At 38.4% G+C, this 18,572-nt stretch overlaps 3 protein-coding genes across 5 annotated transcripts in view; all 3 read left to right on the forward strand.

Annotated features, from left to right (window-relative positions):
* The first annotated feature begins 60 nt into the window (after positions 1 to 60).
* Positions 61 to 9,612, forward strand: usp21 (ubiquitin specific peptidase 21). The gene is made up of 12 exons (XM_077585508.1): positions 61 to 222; positions 463 to 790; positions 3,991 to 4,047; positions 4,125 to 4,242; positions 4,327 to 4,441; positions 5,575 to 5,694; positions 5,778 to 5,842; positions 5,920 to 6,107; positions 7,914 to 7,992; positions 8,062 to 8,169; positions 8,836 to 8,950; positions 9,087 to 9,612. Exons 2-12 carry the CDS (start codon positions 635 to 637, stop codon positions 9,178 to 9,180), a joined length of 1,215 nt encoding a protein of 404 aa, XP_077441634.1. The 5' UTR covers positions 61 to 222; positions 463 to 634; the 3' UTR covers positions 9,181 to 9,612.
* Positions 9,613 to 10,884: 1,272 nt separating this feature from the next.
* LOC144054992 (rho-related GTP-binding protein RhoA-C-like) lies at positions 10,885 to 13,929 on the forward strand. The gene is made up of 5 exons (XM_077570507.1): positions 10,885 to 10,959; positions 11,634 to 11,789; positions 11,963 to 12,083; positions 12,169 to 12,299; positions 12,384 to 13,929. Exons 1-5 carry the CDS (start codon positions 10,885 to 10,887, stop codon positions 12,555 to 12,557), a joined length of 657 nt encoding a protein of 218 aa, XP_077426633.1. The 3' UTR covers positions 12,558 to 13,929.
* A 623-nt stretch (positions 13,930 to 14,552) lies between these two features.
* rbm10 (RNA binding motif protein 10) overlaps positions 14,553 to 18,572 on the forward strand; it is an 11,867-nt gene continuing 7,847 nt past the window's right edge. For 2 of the 3 annotated variants that reach the window (XM_077583714.1, XM_077583733.1), the window contains exons 1-6: positions 14,553 to 14,698; positions 15,373 to 15,445; positions 15,512 to 16,031; positions 16,101 to 16,253; positions 16,321 to 16,390; positions 17,672 to 17,745. In XM_077583714.1, the coding sequence (XP_077439840.1) occupies positions 15,429 to 15,445; positions 15,512 to 16,031; positions 16,101 to 16,253; positions 16,321 to 16,390; positions 17,672 to 17,745 (834 nt within the window). In that variant the 5' untranslated portion in view covers positions 14,553 to 14,698; positions 15,373 to 15,428. The remainder of the gene's footprint in view (positions 14,699 to 15,372; positions 15,446 to 15,511; positions 16,032 to 16,100; positions 16,254 to 16,320; positions 16,391 to 17,671; positions 17,746 to 18,572) is intronic. The other variant, XM_077583724.1, reaches the window with a different exon arrangement.

Genomic DNA, 18,572 nt, shown 5'->3' on the forward strand with positions numbered 1-18,572 from the left:
CGAGAAAAGATTAGAGATGATTATCCTCTGTCACTCTCTCTCTCTCTCTCCCTCTTCTGACACCAGCACGACACAGAGGTAGACTTTCAGTCGTCGCCTGCACACACACAAACAGTGAAACAGTAGACACATCCCCTCTATGCATTTTTAAAAGCTCAGCAGGTGATGGGAACACTCAGGTCGGGACTCTTTGTTCGCAGATGAGCTCGGCCAAGTGATCAGGTGAGTCCAAAATGTTTATTTACCGAGGCTAATGACATTTAGCAGGCGCTTGTAAGCATGAATTTCTCAAAAACTCTTTACGTGATATTCAATACATTGGTTTTAGTCATCTAGATTTGGATTCCATTTGTACTGCAACAACAAAAAGGATCTGCAGTCGCAAAGGGATCAGCTGGATTTATTCGAGTTAAAGACTTACCTCAAGAGGATGCTCATTTTATAATGAATCCTGTTTTTCAGCTGCATTTGCGGAGAGGAGGGATAATACCCTGCTGTACTTCATTCATTAGAAAGGGACTGACTTTCTCTCTGCGGCGAGGCTTATGAGCTACCACCATATTGCCATCACCTTCACCTTGCATGTGAAAGAACAACCCCCCTGCTTGAGAGCCTTGCTGGTAGACACGTGAGGATGCCCGGAGCCGACGACGCCGACCAGGAAGGTTCTTGCAAGGCCTTGTGTCGAAACCTGGTGTCCCAGAACGGCCTGCAGAGAGAGACAGCTGATATCTCGCAGTCTGTCCTCTATACATCACTGATGGGGCTTCTGCTGGTCGCCGACAACGAGGTGCGTGCCACGCACTAATGCATATTGGCTCATTTGAGGGTCATAAGCAACCGCATGAGGGTCGGCAACTTTAAATAAGCTCACTTGGGAGTCGTTTCGGATGTCTGCCAAAGCCGGGAAAAAAGCAAACAGTGGGAAGCGCAAAATCTCTTTAAGTGAAGTTTACACAACAGTGTTTTCTATGAAATACAAAAAAAAAAAAAAAGTGTTGCAGTCATGAGTCTTTGAACTGCTAAAAGGATTTTGAACTCTTCTGGGAAAAAAAGATGCTACTTTGAGAGATGTCACCTTCTTTTTCGCACTCAATTTTAAAATTTCATCTGTAAGGCGTGAGAAATGTTTGTTTTTATTGCAATTTGTATAAGGCCTAAGATTAAACATTCTTTTTTTGGCTTTATCCATGTTTTATGGAAGCGTGGAAGTAAACGGTTTTGACTGGGCTATCTCATTCGAACGTACTGCAAAGGCGTTCAAACGTTTTGATAAAGTGGTTTGAACGTCTCAATAAAGTCGTTCAAACGTTTTGACATAGTTGTCCGATGTTTTGATGACATCTTTTAAACGTCTCGGTAAAGTCGTTTGAACGTCTTGGTAAAATCATTCAAAGGTCTCATGGTAAAATCTTTTAAACGTCTCAGTTAAGTTGTTTAAACGTTTTGAGTCGGTCAAACCTTTTTTGGTAAATGTGTTCAAACATCTTGGTAAAGTCATTTGCACGACTTGGTCAAATTGTTTGAGCGTTTTCTTAAAGTCGTTCGAACATCTTGGTAAAATCATTCAAAGGTCTCGTGGTAAAATCTTTTAAACGTCTCAGTTAAGTTGTCCAAACGTTTTGAGTCGGACAAACATTTTGTTAAATGTGTTCGAACATCTTGGTAAAGTCATTTGCACGACTTGGTCAAATTGTTTGAGCGCTTTCTTAAAGTCGTACGAACATCTTGGTAAAATCATTCAAAGGTCTCGTGGTAAAATCTTTTAAACGTCTCAGTTAAGTTGTTCAAACGTTTTGAGTCGGTCAAACATTTTGTTAAATGTGTTCGAACATCTTGGTAAAGTCATTTGCACGACTTGGTCAAATTGTTTGAGCGCTTTCTTAAAGTCGTTCGAACATCTTGGTAAAATCATTCAAAGGTCTCGTGGTAAAATCTTTTAAACGTCTCAGTTAAGTTGTTCAAACGTTTTGAGTCGGTCAAACATTTTGTTAAATGTGTTCGAACATCTTGGTAAAGTCATTTGCACGACTTGGTCAAATTGTTTGAGCGCTTTCTTAAAGTCGTTCGAACAGCTTGGTAAACTTATTCAAACGTCTTGTTAAAGCTGTCTGAACGTCTTTCTTAAGTGGTTCTAACGTCTCAGTAAAGTCGTTCAAACGTTTTGACATAGTTGTCCGATGTTTTGATGACGTCTTTTAAACGTCTCGGTAAAGTCGTTTGAACGGTTTGATTAAGTCGTACGAACGTCTTGGTAAAATCATTCAAACGTCTTGTGGTAAAATCTTTTAAACGTCTCAGTAAAGTTGTCCAAATGTTTTGAGTCGGTCAAACATTTTGGTAAATGTGTTCGAACATCTTGGTAAAGTCTTTTGCACGACTTGGTCAAATCGTTTGAGCGTTTTGTTAAAGTCGTTCGAACATCTTGATAAAGTTGTTCGAACATTTTGGTAAAGGCTTTCAAACGTTTTGATAAAGTCGTTTGAACATCTTGGTAAATTTATTCGAACATCTTGTTAAAGCTGTCTAAACGTCTTGGTAAAACAGTTTGAACATTTTGATCAAGTCGTTCGAACATCTGGGTAAAAGCTTTCAAACGTTTTGATCAAGTCGTTCGAACATCTTAAGTAGTTTAAACGTCTCAGGAAAGTCGTTCGAATGTCTTAGTAAAGTCTTTTGAACATTTTCATAAAGTCGTTCGAACGTTTTGCAAAAGTCGTTTGTACGTTTTGCAAGAAGTTCTTCGAACATATCAGTAAAGTTGAATGTATTGGGAAAATTTCGGCTAAATGCTAAAAATATAACATTTTCCCCATAATACTGTGGGATATTGACTTGTTCATGCACAATGTGGCATTATCCTGTTGCATTTCGGGGGAAAATGCTATGTTTTTAGCATTAGGCCTACATTTAGTATTTACCAATACCTTCCAACTAAAGCTTAGTCAAAACTGTTTACTCCTCCACTGGCAGGTCCACGCTTCCATAATGATTTGTCTACGGAGTTGAATACTTCAGTAAATCTTGCCGCTAGGTGTCAGACATTGACGCTTGTGAAGTCTATTTTAAGCGACAAAAATAACCGTTTTTTTTTTTAATGTTACAAGAGGACCGTAGTCTTCGAATTTAGGATTGCATTTGTAAAACAAAAGAAGCATTTTAACCCTGGAGAACCCAAGAACCCTTTTCTTCTTTGGAAAATTATAAATTATACATTAAATGACTGCTATAAGTTCACTGAACACCAAAATATATGTTTTTTTTTTCAATTTTAACCCTTGTTTTTTGAACTAGCTCAGAGTTGCTAATTTATCAAAATATTTATATAAAACATACTCCTAGGCATTCTGCAACATGATATGAAATAGATTAACAAAAAAAACCACAATTTTACCATCTGATGGTTTGCTGAGAAGATGGTTTTGTTTGGATTGATTTCCAGCTCAACAAAACAGCAGGTTGCCAGCCATCTTGTCACCACCACTCTGGCTCATGTAAGTGCAATATTCATCCACTAGATGGCCCCATGCAGGGGTCAGAAGTGGCACTCTGGACTTTTGAAGTTAAATTTGTAAAAAAAAAAAGAAAAAGAAAAGAAAAGGTCTTTGTTATTTGAGTAGCAGAATTTATAGGGCCCAAATTTGACCCCCGTGGGTTCTCCAGGGTTAAAATTAAATCTGTGTTATTTATTTTCCAAAGTCATAAAGATCCACAGCAAGCCATAGGTTGGAGGCCTGTGCTGCACTGTTGGGAGTACGCACATCAACATGCACATGTTTAAGCAGCCGTCAGCACTTCTTAATCTCTAATAGGATGAATGTTTGCAACTGACCTCCTTTTAGACTTTCTTGTTTTGCTAATAAGATAAGAAGGCTAAATCTGTCCCAGCGTGCATACAATTAGAGTCAGTGACACGCTGGTGTTAAGGCACAGGTGTCAAATACGCGCACAGATTATTCTCATCTTGTTTTTGTTTTTGTTTTTTTCCAGAAGGAGCTCCTTGTGTTAGGAAGTGGACGGGCTGGTCTTCGAAACATCGGCAACACAGTAAGTCAAGGTTTTTCTCTCAAAAGCATTATTTGGGGTCAGCAGCTCAGCATGTTTGCTCTGCTCTCTCGCTGCAGTGTTTCTTGAACGCAATAGTCCAGTGTTTGTCTCACACTCGCGGCCTACGGGACTACTGCCTCCTCAAGTCCTACAGACATGACAAATTGTCCAAGGAGGAGCCAAGACTCACAGAAGGTAAGTCCCCCACCATCCATCATTCCATACATTTACATTGGTACACGTTCCTATATGCTTATTGTTGTTATCTTCCGATACAAGCTTTTTCTCAGGTATTGTCGGGACTTTGGGATACAAAAGAAGAAGAGACGGTTGTAAATCCAAGACAGTTTTACAATGTTTTCAGAGACGCTGTGCCTTACTTCAGTGGTTACAGGTACGAGAGTTTCTTTACAAACTCTCTTGTTCTACACCTTTAAAATGTTTGTGTTTATACTTGTAAACAAATTGCTGTGTTGGGCTATTTACTTCTACCAAAGGGTTTTCTTTTGATTATGTTTGTTTACTTGTTTAATTTATAGCAGAAAGAAGAATTTACCAGGCTTTTCTACACAATCAGGATTTTGCAGCCGATCACCGGGAAAAAAAACCCCAATGTGATCAGATGATAGACCAATGTATCGACCTAAAAATAGCGAAAATTCACGTATAGTTGCCACTCATTTAAATTCGTTGTTAAAAAAAAAATCCCCAAAAAACGCTGATGCTCAATATAAGTGTAAAAACCCGACCTCACTCCAATTAAAAAATAAATATATTTTAAAATAATTGAAAAAATATAGAACTGTATATGATTGTGGATTATTAAAAATGGCATCACAGAACATCCCTGGAGTGAACGAGATTGTGTTTGCGGTAATATTTTAATTTGTGGATCCTATATATAATACCATTGATCTATTGGCAAGTTATGACATTACAGCTGATGACCAATTTTGCATTAAAAAAAATGCATAATCTCCATGAATCAATAAAAATTGTACAACTACGTATTGTACACATTGATATTACAGTTTTTCAGTTTTTCCTTACTTCCAAGCGAACATTAAAATAATGTTATTATGTTTTCAGTTTAATTCCAGGTTCTTTAGTTTATAGCTGTGTGCATCCTGAAGTTCTCGGGGTGGGTGGAAATTGTTGTTATTGAGGAATTACATATAGGGCATTATGTTGAATGTATTCCCGCATATTTGTGTAAGAAAACATTGTAAATGTTCATGCTTGTATGGTGTAAATGAAAAAAAAAATCCAATAAAAACGAATTCAATAGATTAAATGAATTCAATGAAAACACATTTTGAAAATAAAATGCATAACGTTTACAATCTCCTCCTTAACACACGCATACATTCATTTATGTATTTACAATAGCAAATTACTATATAAAAAAAATAATGTCATTTTCCTTAATTGTTTTGTTTTTTGTTTCAATGAATATGAAAAAAAGTGTATGAAGTTGGTGCTGATGCAAATGAGATTGTTTCTTGTTTTTGTCTGTGTTCCCTCCAGTCAGCAGGATGCTCAGGAGTTTCTCAGGTTCCTTTTGGAAAAGATACACTTTGAAATCAACCGCAAGCCCTACATTAGCAAGCCACTAAAGGACCCAGAACAAAAATATGCCCGATTTAGGTGAGTGTGGAAAAACTACGTACTTATTCTAAAAAAAAAAAGTTTAAAAAAGTAATGACTCATATAATTCTGGTTTTCATCAGGATATCTGAAGAGGCAGCTGCCACATGGAAGAAGCACTTGGAGAACGACGACAGCAAGATTGTCGGTAAGAAGCACACTAGCAGCATCTTTCCCTTCTTGATACAAAGCCGCAGCTCACTAACCAACATGGCCCTCCTACAGATCTGTTCTCGGGCCAACTGCGCAGCTCGCTCCACTGCTCCGTGTGCTCTCACTACTCCAACACCTTTGATGTATTCTGCGACCTGTCGCTGCCTATCCCCAAACGCTGCACTGCTGGTCAGGTGACGCTGAAGGAGTGCCTGGACCTCTTTTCTCAGGAGGAGAAACTGGACAAGGAAAATTCACCTGTGAGTTCATAGGGAATTGAAAAGGGATCACTGGAGTGACAAGTGATTAGTGGATTACAGCATACCACATTTGAGATATTCCTACTTAATATGAATAGAATATATATTGTAATCTGTGGTGTTAAACGTACAACCCTCGGATATAGAATTTTTAATCAAAGTAACTGTCGTTGCCAATTTTGTCCACTAGAGGTCGCACTGACAACCATTTACAGTAAATGACGTTCTGAAATTGGCTGAAATTTTATTATTATTTTTCCTCCATTTTACCCCAATAGACTGGCCCATAATTTACAGGGATTAGTCCATGAATCCATGTCTAATATAGACAGCAAATTAAACCAACATCAGTCAATATCTGTGGCTATGTGTAATTAGGCGGGTTAGTCATGAGTCAGGCTGGGCGTAGTCAAAAGGCCAGGGCCGATATTTTTGTGCCAGTCCAGCCCTGATTCAGCTCAACTTTATTTATAGAGCACTTTAAAAACAACCATATCTGCATACAAGGTATTGTACATAAAGTAAAAATCAGACATGTAAAAGATCCTATCTGCATACAAGGTATTGTACATAAAGTAAAAATCAGACATGTAAAAGATCCTAACAGTTGTTTTATAAGTGGTACATAGTATAGAGATCCACTTTAATCTGTAAATTGCAAATGTGTAAATGAAAAAAATGTTTCAAATTGCAATTGTTTTTGTTAACTCATTCACTGCCATTGACGACTATAGATGTCCAAAATTAATTTGAACTATTTCTATTAGTTTAACTTTTTTTCCCACTTTTGTTAACAAGAGTATGGAAACCTAGAAAAAAATTGTATTGCTTATTTAGAACAAATATAAAATGTGTAATTAATCAAGAGTTAACTACTGAAGTCATGCGATTAATTACGATTAAAATTTGTAATCGCCTGACAGGCCCCTAATTTTTTAAAATCTTTTTTTTTTTAATTGCGTCAGGCGGTTATTTTTTTTTTTATTGTAGTTAATCGCATACTTCAATAATTAAGTCACGATTGATCACAAATTTTATATCTGTTCTAAATGTACAATAATTTTTTCTAGGTTTTCATATTCTTGTTAACAAAAGTGGAAAAAATGTTAAACTACTAGAAATTGTTTAAATTATTTTTTTACGTCTATAGCCATCAATGGCAGTGAATGAGTTAATAAATTTCAGATTCCTCATATAATTTGCAACAAGATAATTATCATTGGATTTACTAAACAATAAGAACAATTTGGAATATGCAGGTCCAGCCCACTTTATACTAAATTGGACTGAATTTGGCTCCTGAAGTAAAATGTGTTTGACACTCCCATTATGGATTTTCACATCACCAATATAATAACAAACATTACAGCATGAATGTGCATGTAGTTTGCAAACTGTGAGCGCTAACGTCGCAATCTCTCCATTTGAAAGGTCATGCAACTGTGACCTTTGACCACTCAAGTAGCACTAACTATGGACCAGTGTCCATTAAAACGGTGGCTTTAATAGTTCACTCGCCGAATGTGAATGTGCGAGGTGAGGTGTGTCGACATAACGTGTGGCAGGCACACTGCTGAGGCATTCCTGCTTATTTCGCAAAGACGATGCCAGCCCACATTCCACACATGTTACTACAGCCTCCTCTCATAGGAGGTGGTGTGACTAGACCTGGAAGACAATGACTTACTGTACCTGCAATCCGCACCCATTTTCCAACTAAAACCATGAAAACAAATATGTTGAGTAACTGAGAGGAATTTCCTTTGAGCTTATTTGCGACATACTTTCAAGTGCTGTGTGTTTCAGATGTGCGAGAGGTGTAACAGGCATACAGAGAGCACGAAGCGGTTGTCCATCCAGAGGTTCCCTCACGTTGTTGTGATTCGTATCCTCAACCATTAACCTGCTTGCTTACATGAATGACGTCACTATGCTACTTAACACGCTCGTTAAGATCTGAACCGTTTCACCACGTCACGGTGGTCCATCAATAAGAGCACCACCTACGTGTCCTTCCCGCTCACCAACCTTGACCTGGGGCCCTACGGACCTGTTGACTGTGGTAAGACTTCCTTTAACACATTCACTGCCATTGACGGCTATAGACGTCAAAAAATTATCGTAACTATTTCAATTAGTTTAACATTTTTTCCCACTTTTGTTAACAAGAGTATGAAAACCTAGATTTTTTTATATTGTATTAGAGCAGATATAAAATCTGTGATTAATCGTAAGTTAACTAGTAAAGCCATGCGATTAATTACGATAAAAAAAAAATTATCGCCTGCCACCCCTAATTTTTTATATTTTTTTCCTTATAAAAAAAGATTATTAAAAATAAATAAATATATATATATAAATAAATAAATATATATATATATATATTTTTTATTTTTTTTTTTTAAAGACAAATTAGGGGCATCAGGCAATTAAAATTTGTAATTGTAATTAACTTCACTACTTAACTCACGATTAATCACTAATTTTATATCTGTTCTAAATAGTTAGATAAAATAAAATATAGGTTTTCATACTCTTGTTAACAAAAATGGAAAAATATGTTAAACTAATAAGAAATAGTTCAAATGAATTTTTGACATCTATAGCTGTCAATGGCAGTGAATGAGTTAATGTGGGGGTTAGTTATGTATGTCACTGTCAATTACACAACTAGAAAGTGGCTCAACTGAGGAAAGAATCATTTTTGTGTCTCCGTATGTCCTTACAGGGGAAGTATTGTATGATTTATATGCAATATGCAACCACGTAGGGACTGTTAACATGGGTCACTACACAGCCTGTTGTTCTGATGAGAATGGATGGTGTTACTACAATGATTCCAGGTGAGAATACATTGAAAACATTTTTGTACTACGCAATGCCTATTGAAAGAACTGGAATTCATATACTTCTGTATTGATACACATTTTGCCCAAAACTGGAGCACCTTCTCATGTTTAGTCTCTATCTACCCAACAGTGTGTCAGCGGTTTCTGAAAGCCAGCTTCAGACCAATCAAGCCTACGTGCTATTCTACCAGCGCAGCAACAACACCATCACTACAAGGAAATAGACTCCTGAAAGGCAATCAGAAACCTTTGTACCATCACTGACCATAGAAACCAACACAGCTCAGCCACGCTCTAATTTATGAACATTTCAATCCCAAGGAAATGTGTGGTCCACAAAACAGATTGGATAAATCCGGGACCACAATGGCGGGGTATTGTGAAGAGGTGATTTTGTCAAGGAGAAGAATCTGAAGAAAGATGCCTTAAGTGTATGCCTAAATGTTGAGGCCTGCGTGTAAACATTGAAGCAAACATCTCATGACTGGCAAGATTCACGCTTGATGAGCCCAACCACCTCAACTCAAGATCTCAAGGACATCGTTACATAACATTGGTGTATTTTATTTCCAATCGTTGTGCCACCATTTTGTGGAAGTGGGTGTAAATAGACAAAAGGAATAAAGGTCGACTTTTTTTTAAACAAATATTTTAAAGTGAATGCACATCGATTCAGTTTTGTTCTGCTTGTCCCATGTGGTGTCACTCACTGGTAAACAGAAACCTAACCCAACTGACAGTAGGCAGGGTACACCTACAGTATGGACAATTTAGACCAGGGATGGGCTACTTCATTTTTTTTTTTCTGGAGAGCTCAGTATTGTTAATTCGGTAATTTTATCGATTTGACATGTCATCATCATTGCTCTCCTTTTTTTTAATTATTATTTTATTATTATTATTATTTTTTTTTTTAGGGATGGGCTACTTCAAAATGGGCTACAAAGGACCACACACACGTCATAGCCAGATGTATGACAAGAGTGCTATTTATAGTGATATAAAACATGCATAACATTTTCCAATGCATAAAAGATCCACCATCCTGAGACTGTACAACAAAAGGCTTGAACCAAACAAAAAATGACTACAAACTGCATTTGTTTTCCCAATGAAGACTATCTTGCTTAAATTACCATTTAAGGATGGCACAAAACTTCTAAACAAGGAACCAACATTAAGTGCAAGAACACATTTTGTAATTTGTTTTACAACATTTTTAAAAAATATACAGTATTTAATTTAATTTAAAAAATATATATTTATTAACCAATCAGGGACCCAGCAACATCAGTATTATAGACGTCAAACACAGAACCAGATACAAATATTATCTGCATTGTATCATACAGTCGACCTTTGATGCTACTATCAGAAACTACAGCAAACCGTTTAGGCATTAGATATCTGATAGCACTGAATTCCTCATAAGTAAATAAAACTCCTCTGCTATTGAACAATTGCCTCACCCAAATAATACTATGATCAAACCACTTCTATGATTTAAACAAAATGAAATGGTTACGTTTTTCTTCAACTTTAACAAACAATTCACAGTAAACAATTAACTTTCTTAAAAAATATTTTACATTTATGAACACCAAACATAACACTAGGGATACACATTATTATACATACATTCCAAATACAATATATAAATATATTATACGCAACACGAGCAGAAATTGTCAATATTGTTTTGATTTTATTTTTTTTCATACAATGCCCAATTGAAGAAGCTTACTTGAGTTCGTTAAAGAAAGCAACAAAAAATGATGGAGTGGTTCCCATGAAAAATTACATTTGTGTATGTGGAATTTCGCCAATGTGATAAATTAATTAATCAGAAACAATTTGACATTTTTTCCATTTGTCTCAGCAAAACCAAAAATAATATAAAAATATCATCCAAAAATAGTTGTACGCGCATGCGCCAGAATGATGGGCGGAGTCAACCAATCGGTCAGGAAGAGGAGGAAAGGCGGACGCAGAAACATCAAGCGGTAACTCTTTTCAGCGATTGCTTTCAAACTTTACACGACTCTCTTATACTGACTAAAAGTACAAAGATGCGCTAGTGTTTTGTTTCAGTCATGTCAGAACGTAATCGCTGAATGACGATTATATAAATCAATAAGTCCACCATCCTAGCTTTAGCCTCATACTTGCTAACGTTAGCTGGGCTGACAGGCCCAGGCTACATTACACTTGAAGACAGGAACGCTGTACTTACAATTCCGCGTCCAATCTTATCTGTGAACCTTAGGAATGTCAAACGAACATTCCTTGTGAAACTGACTGTCATTTCGACACGCCTCCGGCCAATAAAAAAGTGATCCAAAGTTGTCTGTCAACAAAACAGATAGCATTCGGTAGGAAGCTGGACGATGGTGGCCTTGTTTGATTAATTAAAAACATTGAATTTTGGGTGATTACTGAGAGGACGATCATTTTGCCGTTTGGACGGATATCATGGTCAAATACACGGTCAAAGATAGTTGTATAGTTATTTTGCCTTCACAATAATACATCGTGTTGACAAACGTCTTTGCAGTGATATCCAATTCTCATGTTTCACTGCAGTTAAACAGTTCAACAGCAATCAACGCTCAAAACAGAAAAAAAAAGTGTGAAAGTAGTTCTGTGCGCCTAACATTTCTTAAAATCATTTCTGTAGATGGCTGCTATTAGGAAAAAGTTGGTCATAGTTGGAGATGGAGCATGTGGAAAGACCTGCCTGCTCATCGTCTTCAGTAAGGACCAGTTCCCAGAGGTCTACGTCCCCACAGTGTTTGAGAACTATGTGGCTGACATTGAAGTGGATAGCAAACAGGTGAGATAATGATTTTTTTTTTAATCTGGAGTGCCAATTATATTATGTATTTAATTTGAAAATGTACGAATGGATACATACTCCTCAGACTATGATAAATGCTATTTTTCCCTAATCCTTCTGAGCAGAATCACTACCAATTGCATTAATTCTTTCTTCTATTCTCATTTCAGGTAGAACTAGCACTCTGGGATACAGCGGGTCAAGAAGACTATGACCGACTGAGGCCTCTCTCTTACCCTGACACTGATGTTATCCTCATGTGTTTCTCTGTAGACAGTCCGGACAGTTTAGGTAATGTTTGTGTCGACATTTACATCCTGATTATTTTCCATATTAATGCAACATAAGGTGCTAATGGCTGTTTGTCTCCTGTCAGAGAACATTCCAGAAAAGTGGACGCCAGAAGTGAAACATTTCTGCCCAAATGTTCCCATCATCCTAGTGGGTAATAAAAAAGATCTGCGAAATGATGAGCACACTAGACGGGAGCTTGCGAAAATGAAACAGGTGAAGGAATTCACAACAACGTTGTGTATTTTTGTTTCGTTGTCATAGTCCAAATGTAAACATTGCCTCTAAAATGTTTTGCAGGAGCCAGTGAGAGGTGAAGAGGGCAAAGAGATGGCGAGCCGCATTTGTGCCTATGGCTACCAGGAGTGCTCTGCCAAAAGCAAAGACGGTGTGCGGGAAGTCTTTGAGATGGCAACTCGAGCTGCGTTGCAGGCCAAGAAACGTGGCAAGAAGTCCACTTGCCTTCTGCTATAGGCTGTGACAGAACGGAAAGTTGCCCTTTAAGTGCAAATCCACAGCTTGCATTGAGAATTTGATGTTGGGGAGGGCCCAAAAAACTTGTACGGACACTCAAATTTCTGATCACCCATCGCACATCAGCAATATCAGACAGATTTGGTGTAAATTGATTGACATTGAAACTTTGGTCCCTGGTTTGTATATACCATTTAACTTGGGTCTAATGAGAACTTTTAACAAGTCAGATGGACTTATGGGGAGGGAGGGGTTAAGTACATAAATCGAGGGGTTCAAATGTGCCATGATAGGAATGAAGACAGAAAGTGGTCTACCAGGCCAAAGATAATGGAGACATCTGACTGCTCAAATAAGTGATGTCTAAGAAGAGTTCTGAGTAAAGACGTTTAGTGTTTTTAATGATACAGCGTCACCTACACATAGTGCCTTGAGAGCAGCAGTAGGGCTGAGTAAGATGAGAGGAAAACATTCAGAACTCAGATGAGGTATCATTCTTCATTTGTACTCTAGTGTTTTACCTGTTAGCCTATGTTCTGACTCAGGCGCTATGCAGGGGGATGCCTAAACCAGATTGTAAGGAGATAATCCCCCACATGAAAAAACAAAACATAACTACAGTAGTGTATTGAGTGTGCGGCCATATGGTGCTTCGTTTTCTCCAGTGCAGGTCTGCATGCAGTGTGTGTGCGTGTGTGTACATTGTTCTATTGTCTACGACGTTCTAGTGCATGGAAAGGCATTCTGTGACACTGACTTCAACTCCTTATTTCCATGCCAAAGTTACTCCTGAAAGCCATATTTTGTGGCTCCGGCTGGTAAAGGAATTAACAGCCCCTCAAGACTAGAGTGATATTCAAATCTCCACTTGATGAAAAAACATATATTAAATAAAGGTGCAATCAGGTTAATTTTCTTGTTACTTATAGGACCTTTCTGCGTGTGCACACATTTAAGATATGATTGTTTTAATCAGTGGTTAAAATCACGAGTGGTGTGGTCAATGCATCGGATATTATTCCTTATAGATCAGTTTATTATAATACATTTGTGCTGTATGTCTCATAAGGCCTTTTCAGGCCATTTTAATGATGTTTACTTTTGACTATCAGAATCCTTTGTCACCATTCTTAGTTAATTTTTTTTTTTATGTTAACTAATTTTCTTTGTTTTATCTCTTAATTAATCCTGATATATGTTTAGCTCATCCTCAGTTATAAGCATTGTGTCATTTAGCTCATTGAAGGTGTCAACCTTGGGGAGAAAGGTATTTGGAGGGTGGGATATATTTGTCACTTGTTTATTTTTGGACCGTGATTGCTTGGAATATTTTGTTTCCACAAATAAAGCTGGTATTGGGGTTTTCTGTTTATATCAGGTGCATGTTTTCTTGAAAAGAAATATATGAAAGTTTGGCATTTTAACAGCTTTTATACTAATAGTTGGGTCTCTGGAGCGCTTTCTCTTCCATAAAGTATGAAATTAGTACACAACCGAGGAAATCTTTACTGAATTTACAAGCACACTATTGCTTTTTGGACGGCAGTTTTGGGGAAAACTCACCAGTGGTGGGGTGAGCAAATAAAAAAAAAACATATATATATATAATGTCAGCAAAAGGTCTGTAGAAAGGGGGGAGGGGAGCAAAGCAAAAGTGTAATACAATTCAGAATCTATGGAGTACTTTGGCAGAAGCATGTCACCGGACATGTAATCAAGACAGATAAACTGGTTTACATTGAGATTAGAATGCAGAACGTCTCCTTTAACTCGCCAGTTGCACCGTTCAACATCAGTCTCCGCTAATAAGGCTAATAGTCATTCCTGGTCTGTTTTAATTCCGGTAAGTGTCAAAATATAAACATCCGCATCAATCATGAGTGCCTCTCAGTGCAGCTAAGTACAGGATTTCGATGTATCGGTGATTGGCTGGCAGGTCATAGTTGCTTTCTTCTCGTCCTATTACAGTCCACTTTAGTCTAGATGCTGTCCAATCACGGGCCAGAGTGGGACACTGTTCCGTCCCACTGAAATGTTACCTCACTGTGGCCATTTTCTAGCTTTCGCTCGAAATAAAAACATTTAATATAATTGGGGCGCTTATATGTTAATTTGGTGAGCGTCGGCTTGTTGAAAAGTTGGTAAGTCTTCCCACACATTTCATCTGTCTGTTGCCATGTCTGCGACGACTGACACCACTCAGGATAACTTGCTAGCACGCCTCATACTAGTTAGCATGTCGGCTAAAAGATGACCGCCATACGTCATTGTTGAATATTTTGAAAGGCTCTATGCTTGTATTACCAATACGTTTTTAACATTACTCGCGGTGATGCAGGTTTGCACCTTCGTCTTGCATTTTTTGTACATAAATGCACCAGTTAACCCGGTGACAAAATCGAGACGTAAGGTTACCTGAGTGCATATGCCTTACGTAGGGTAGGTATGTTTAAATTTTTGAAGAATAAGTTGATTTAAGACGATTTCAGTGATACTAGCTGTATCGTATCTTTGTGAGAACTATTAAGAAGGTTAAGACTCTTTAAAAACGCTTTTAAACCGGTGAAAAATCTTTTTTTTGTTTACTTATCCATGCAAAAATGAATAAACGGGTAGAAATTTTAGATGTGACCTTTTTTTGTTGAATCCGAATTTCAATACAGGAATCCTATTTTCCATCTCAGTAGTGTTGATTGAAGACAGCGGTCCCACCGCCATTCAAATTGTTCACCTTTTACAAATTTGTCTGCTGACATTTTGCATTTTTACTGGATTCAATTTTTGCCTTACATTCAAAACCAATTTAATGTTGTAGCCTCAGGTTATTCATGCTGGTGAACAAAGACGGAGACTAGCATCAGTGGATACGGAATGGATACTGAGCGGAGGTGAGTTATCTTTGTCTTTGCTAGTGAATGAGTGGAACTGTCTTTTCAAGTGTCATCTGTGTCCAGCAGGGGTGGGCGAGGTGATCGCATGGGGCGATATGGCAGCAACTATGATGACCACAATTTTCGGGACATGGACTACCGTGGTTTTGGCGAAGATGACGAGTCGCTAAACGCAGAATATGATGCCAGTAAAGAGGAGGGCAGCCCCTACGCCCACAACGAAACAAATCTGTGCGCGTCTGAAGTTTTACCAGATTACCTCCAAGATCGCCAAGAGTTTCATCAGAGAGGGGATGGTGGTCATCTGGCTGAAGGGCCCCTGTGGCCTCCTTGCGCTCAATCCTCGACTGATGTTTTTGATGAGGAGATTTCCAAGAGAGATTTTGAACGGCTACGGACTGGGTCAGAGAGAAGGGGGAAGGGGAAACATGGTAGAGGCTTTGCTGAGAACGCGACTCGACATTTGGGCAGTGGAGAAGGAAACTGGGGTCGGCGAGGTGGTTCCTGTTCTGAACAGATGGAGCACAACTTTGACAGGCACCGGGAGGAGGGCAGATTCTCTCATGGAGCGGGAATGAGACGGGTAAGCGGCAACGCAGCGGGAACTTTTACTTGCCCATTCTCGGTTGTTAATTTGTCATGGGTAATTCAGATGTTTCCAGCGGAGCCAGAGGAGCCCGGCCGTAGTAGTTGTGAGCCAGACCTGTCTCATGAGGAGTTGGAGCAAAGGGACCTGGACTACAATCAGAGGCCCAGCAACATTGTAATGCTTCGCATGCTGCCACCCAACGCCACTGCCAATGAGGTATGTGTATACTGCAGGCCTCTTTTGGTTTTTCCCCTCCATGGTGATGTCATAATGTATTCTACAGATCTGGGCAGCACTTCAAGAGGAGGGGATCCAGCCAAAAGAAGTTCGACTCATGAGGAACAAATCCTCAGGTGAGAAAACTTATCCATTGTCCTTTTCTGAGGGCTTTTTTTTTTTTTCAATTATTCCCCCACTTGATACTGCAAGTATCCTTTGCTAGCCAATTCATCTTATTATCGGGATACATTCTAAACTTAATTTTATCATAACATTGAGCATCAAACATGTTTTCAATGCAGGGAAAATACATGCGCATCATTTATTTTTATTTTTTTAAGCAGACATTACATTCACCCAGACACGTAATTAGGGAACCTTTCCCATCTAGTCAAATCCTAAAATAGGTCAATAAAGATTTATACAGTTACAAAGCTGTGACTTCTTCATCGTGTTTTCTTTTCACAGCTCACTTAATTTTAGGGCTGGGTATTGCCAAGAACCTTGATACAATACGTATCGCGATACACATGTATCCCCATACATGCCTTTAAGGCGATACGTATCCCATATTATACATTACTTTACATTTTTATGAAAACAGTCATATGTATACCCAAATGATATCCTGTATTTATTTTGCAGGATGGCCAAATTATTTTCCTAATTTAATGTTTCCAGTTTACCGCAATGCCTGGTCAAAATGTGTGCAATAGCAAGGAGCAGCTTTCAGAGACGCGCCAGGAAACTTTATGAATGAATGTGCAGTATCGATTCTGAAGCCTCCGTATGGAGGCCGGAAATGACATAGTCCCTTAGCTTTTTTTTTTTCTTTTTTAAGCCTATAAAAGTATCCATTTGGATCATCTCACTGGCTTCCCGATTTCTACCTAACTGGTCACCTGTGCAGTGTGTTATCAGACTCAGCACACTACTACCTTTTCTTTCCCTCTCTTTTTGATGATCTATTTTTGTAAAGATAAACCACACTTGCTTCGTAGTTGACTAATGTGGCAGTTAACAAAGTTAATAACATAGCCACACCCACATCTAGCAAGAGACCCCCCCTCCCCCCCACCAAGTGACTGCTTTCTGTAACGTCGAGGATGTACGTGTGTCACTTGTGTTGGCGCGTGGCTCAGATTTAAACCGAGGACTAGGTACGAGTCTCCCTCTCTTCTCTCTTTTTCGTGACCCAGCGCGTTTACTGGACCTTGTGTCCTCGTCACTTTGCAGGGAATCTTAACAGTGGCTCACCAACTGACTGTCAAGCCTCTTCATTCCAAGGGAGAGCGGTTGTTTATTTTGTTAGTGCTGATACAGGGTCTCTCTCTCCTCTGTACACAAAGCACTAACCCCTCACTGCGTTATGTTGTTGTTGTTATTCGGTAACCATGGCGCTGGGCGGTGTCCAGGTCAGAGCCGAGGATTCGCCTTCGTCGAGTTTAATCTCATACAGGAGGCCACCCGCTGGATGGAGACCAACCAGGTCACTCTCCCATACACACATGACACGCACATATATGCAATGGGCAAGACAAATGTAGTGTCACATCATGCCTGCTTCACGATAGAGTATAGCTTATCATTTGCTCACAAACAATCACTTTGAGTAACAGGTAGGTAATTCTTACGTCGGATTCACACATGGAGAAACCATGTCTGAGACTGTTCTGGGGCAAACTTGCAAAATATAATTTATTTGGCAAAAAAAATCCTGCTATTCGTATTTTCTCTCTTCAGTTTAAAGTCCAGTCTTTGGAATGGGATTGTGCTGTTATGTTTAGAATAATAGCAGTCAATAAAAAGTGAGTAAAAAGCTCAAAATCCTTTCAATAGCTTTTTTTTTTTTTTGGGGTCATTGACACAGCAAAAAAAAAAAAAATGAACCCACACAAGTGCTCTATTGGATTAAGGTAGAGTGATTGTGTTGGCCAATCCATAACATTAGACAAATGTTAAGGACATTTTTTTCTTTGATATAACACAACATGACCAAATATTCTGCTGTATTGAAACTGATGTATTACGCTTACAATACACTAAAGTATGAGGAACAACCCTAGATCACGGTCTTCTGTGTATCGTGGCTTGGATTCAGTGTTTTATCTGACCAACTCTGTGGTACCAGACCCCAAAAGATCAGTCGTAGTTTTATTTGTCCAAAAAATGTTGTGCCATTGGCTCTTTAGGCAAGTGTTTTTCATTTCATAGAATAAATGTTTAGAGTTTATTAAGAAAAATGGGCAGCCAAATTTGCTGAGTGTTTTTAATGCGACTGTTATATGGAAAAGCTATTATGAAGATTTTGAGCTT

The sequence above is a fragment of the Vanacampus margaritifer genome, chromosome 1 (assembly GCF_051991255.1).
Source record: "Vanacampus margaritifer isolate UIUO_Vmar chromosome 1, RoL_Vmar_1.0, whole genome shotgun sequence".
NCBI lineage: Eukaryota > Metazoa > Chordata > Actinopteri > Syngnathiformes > Syngnathidae > Vanacampus > Vanacampus margaritifer.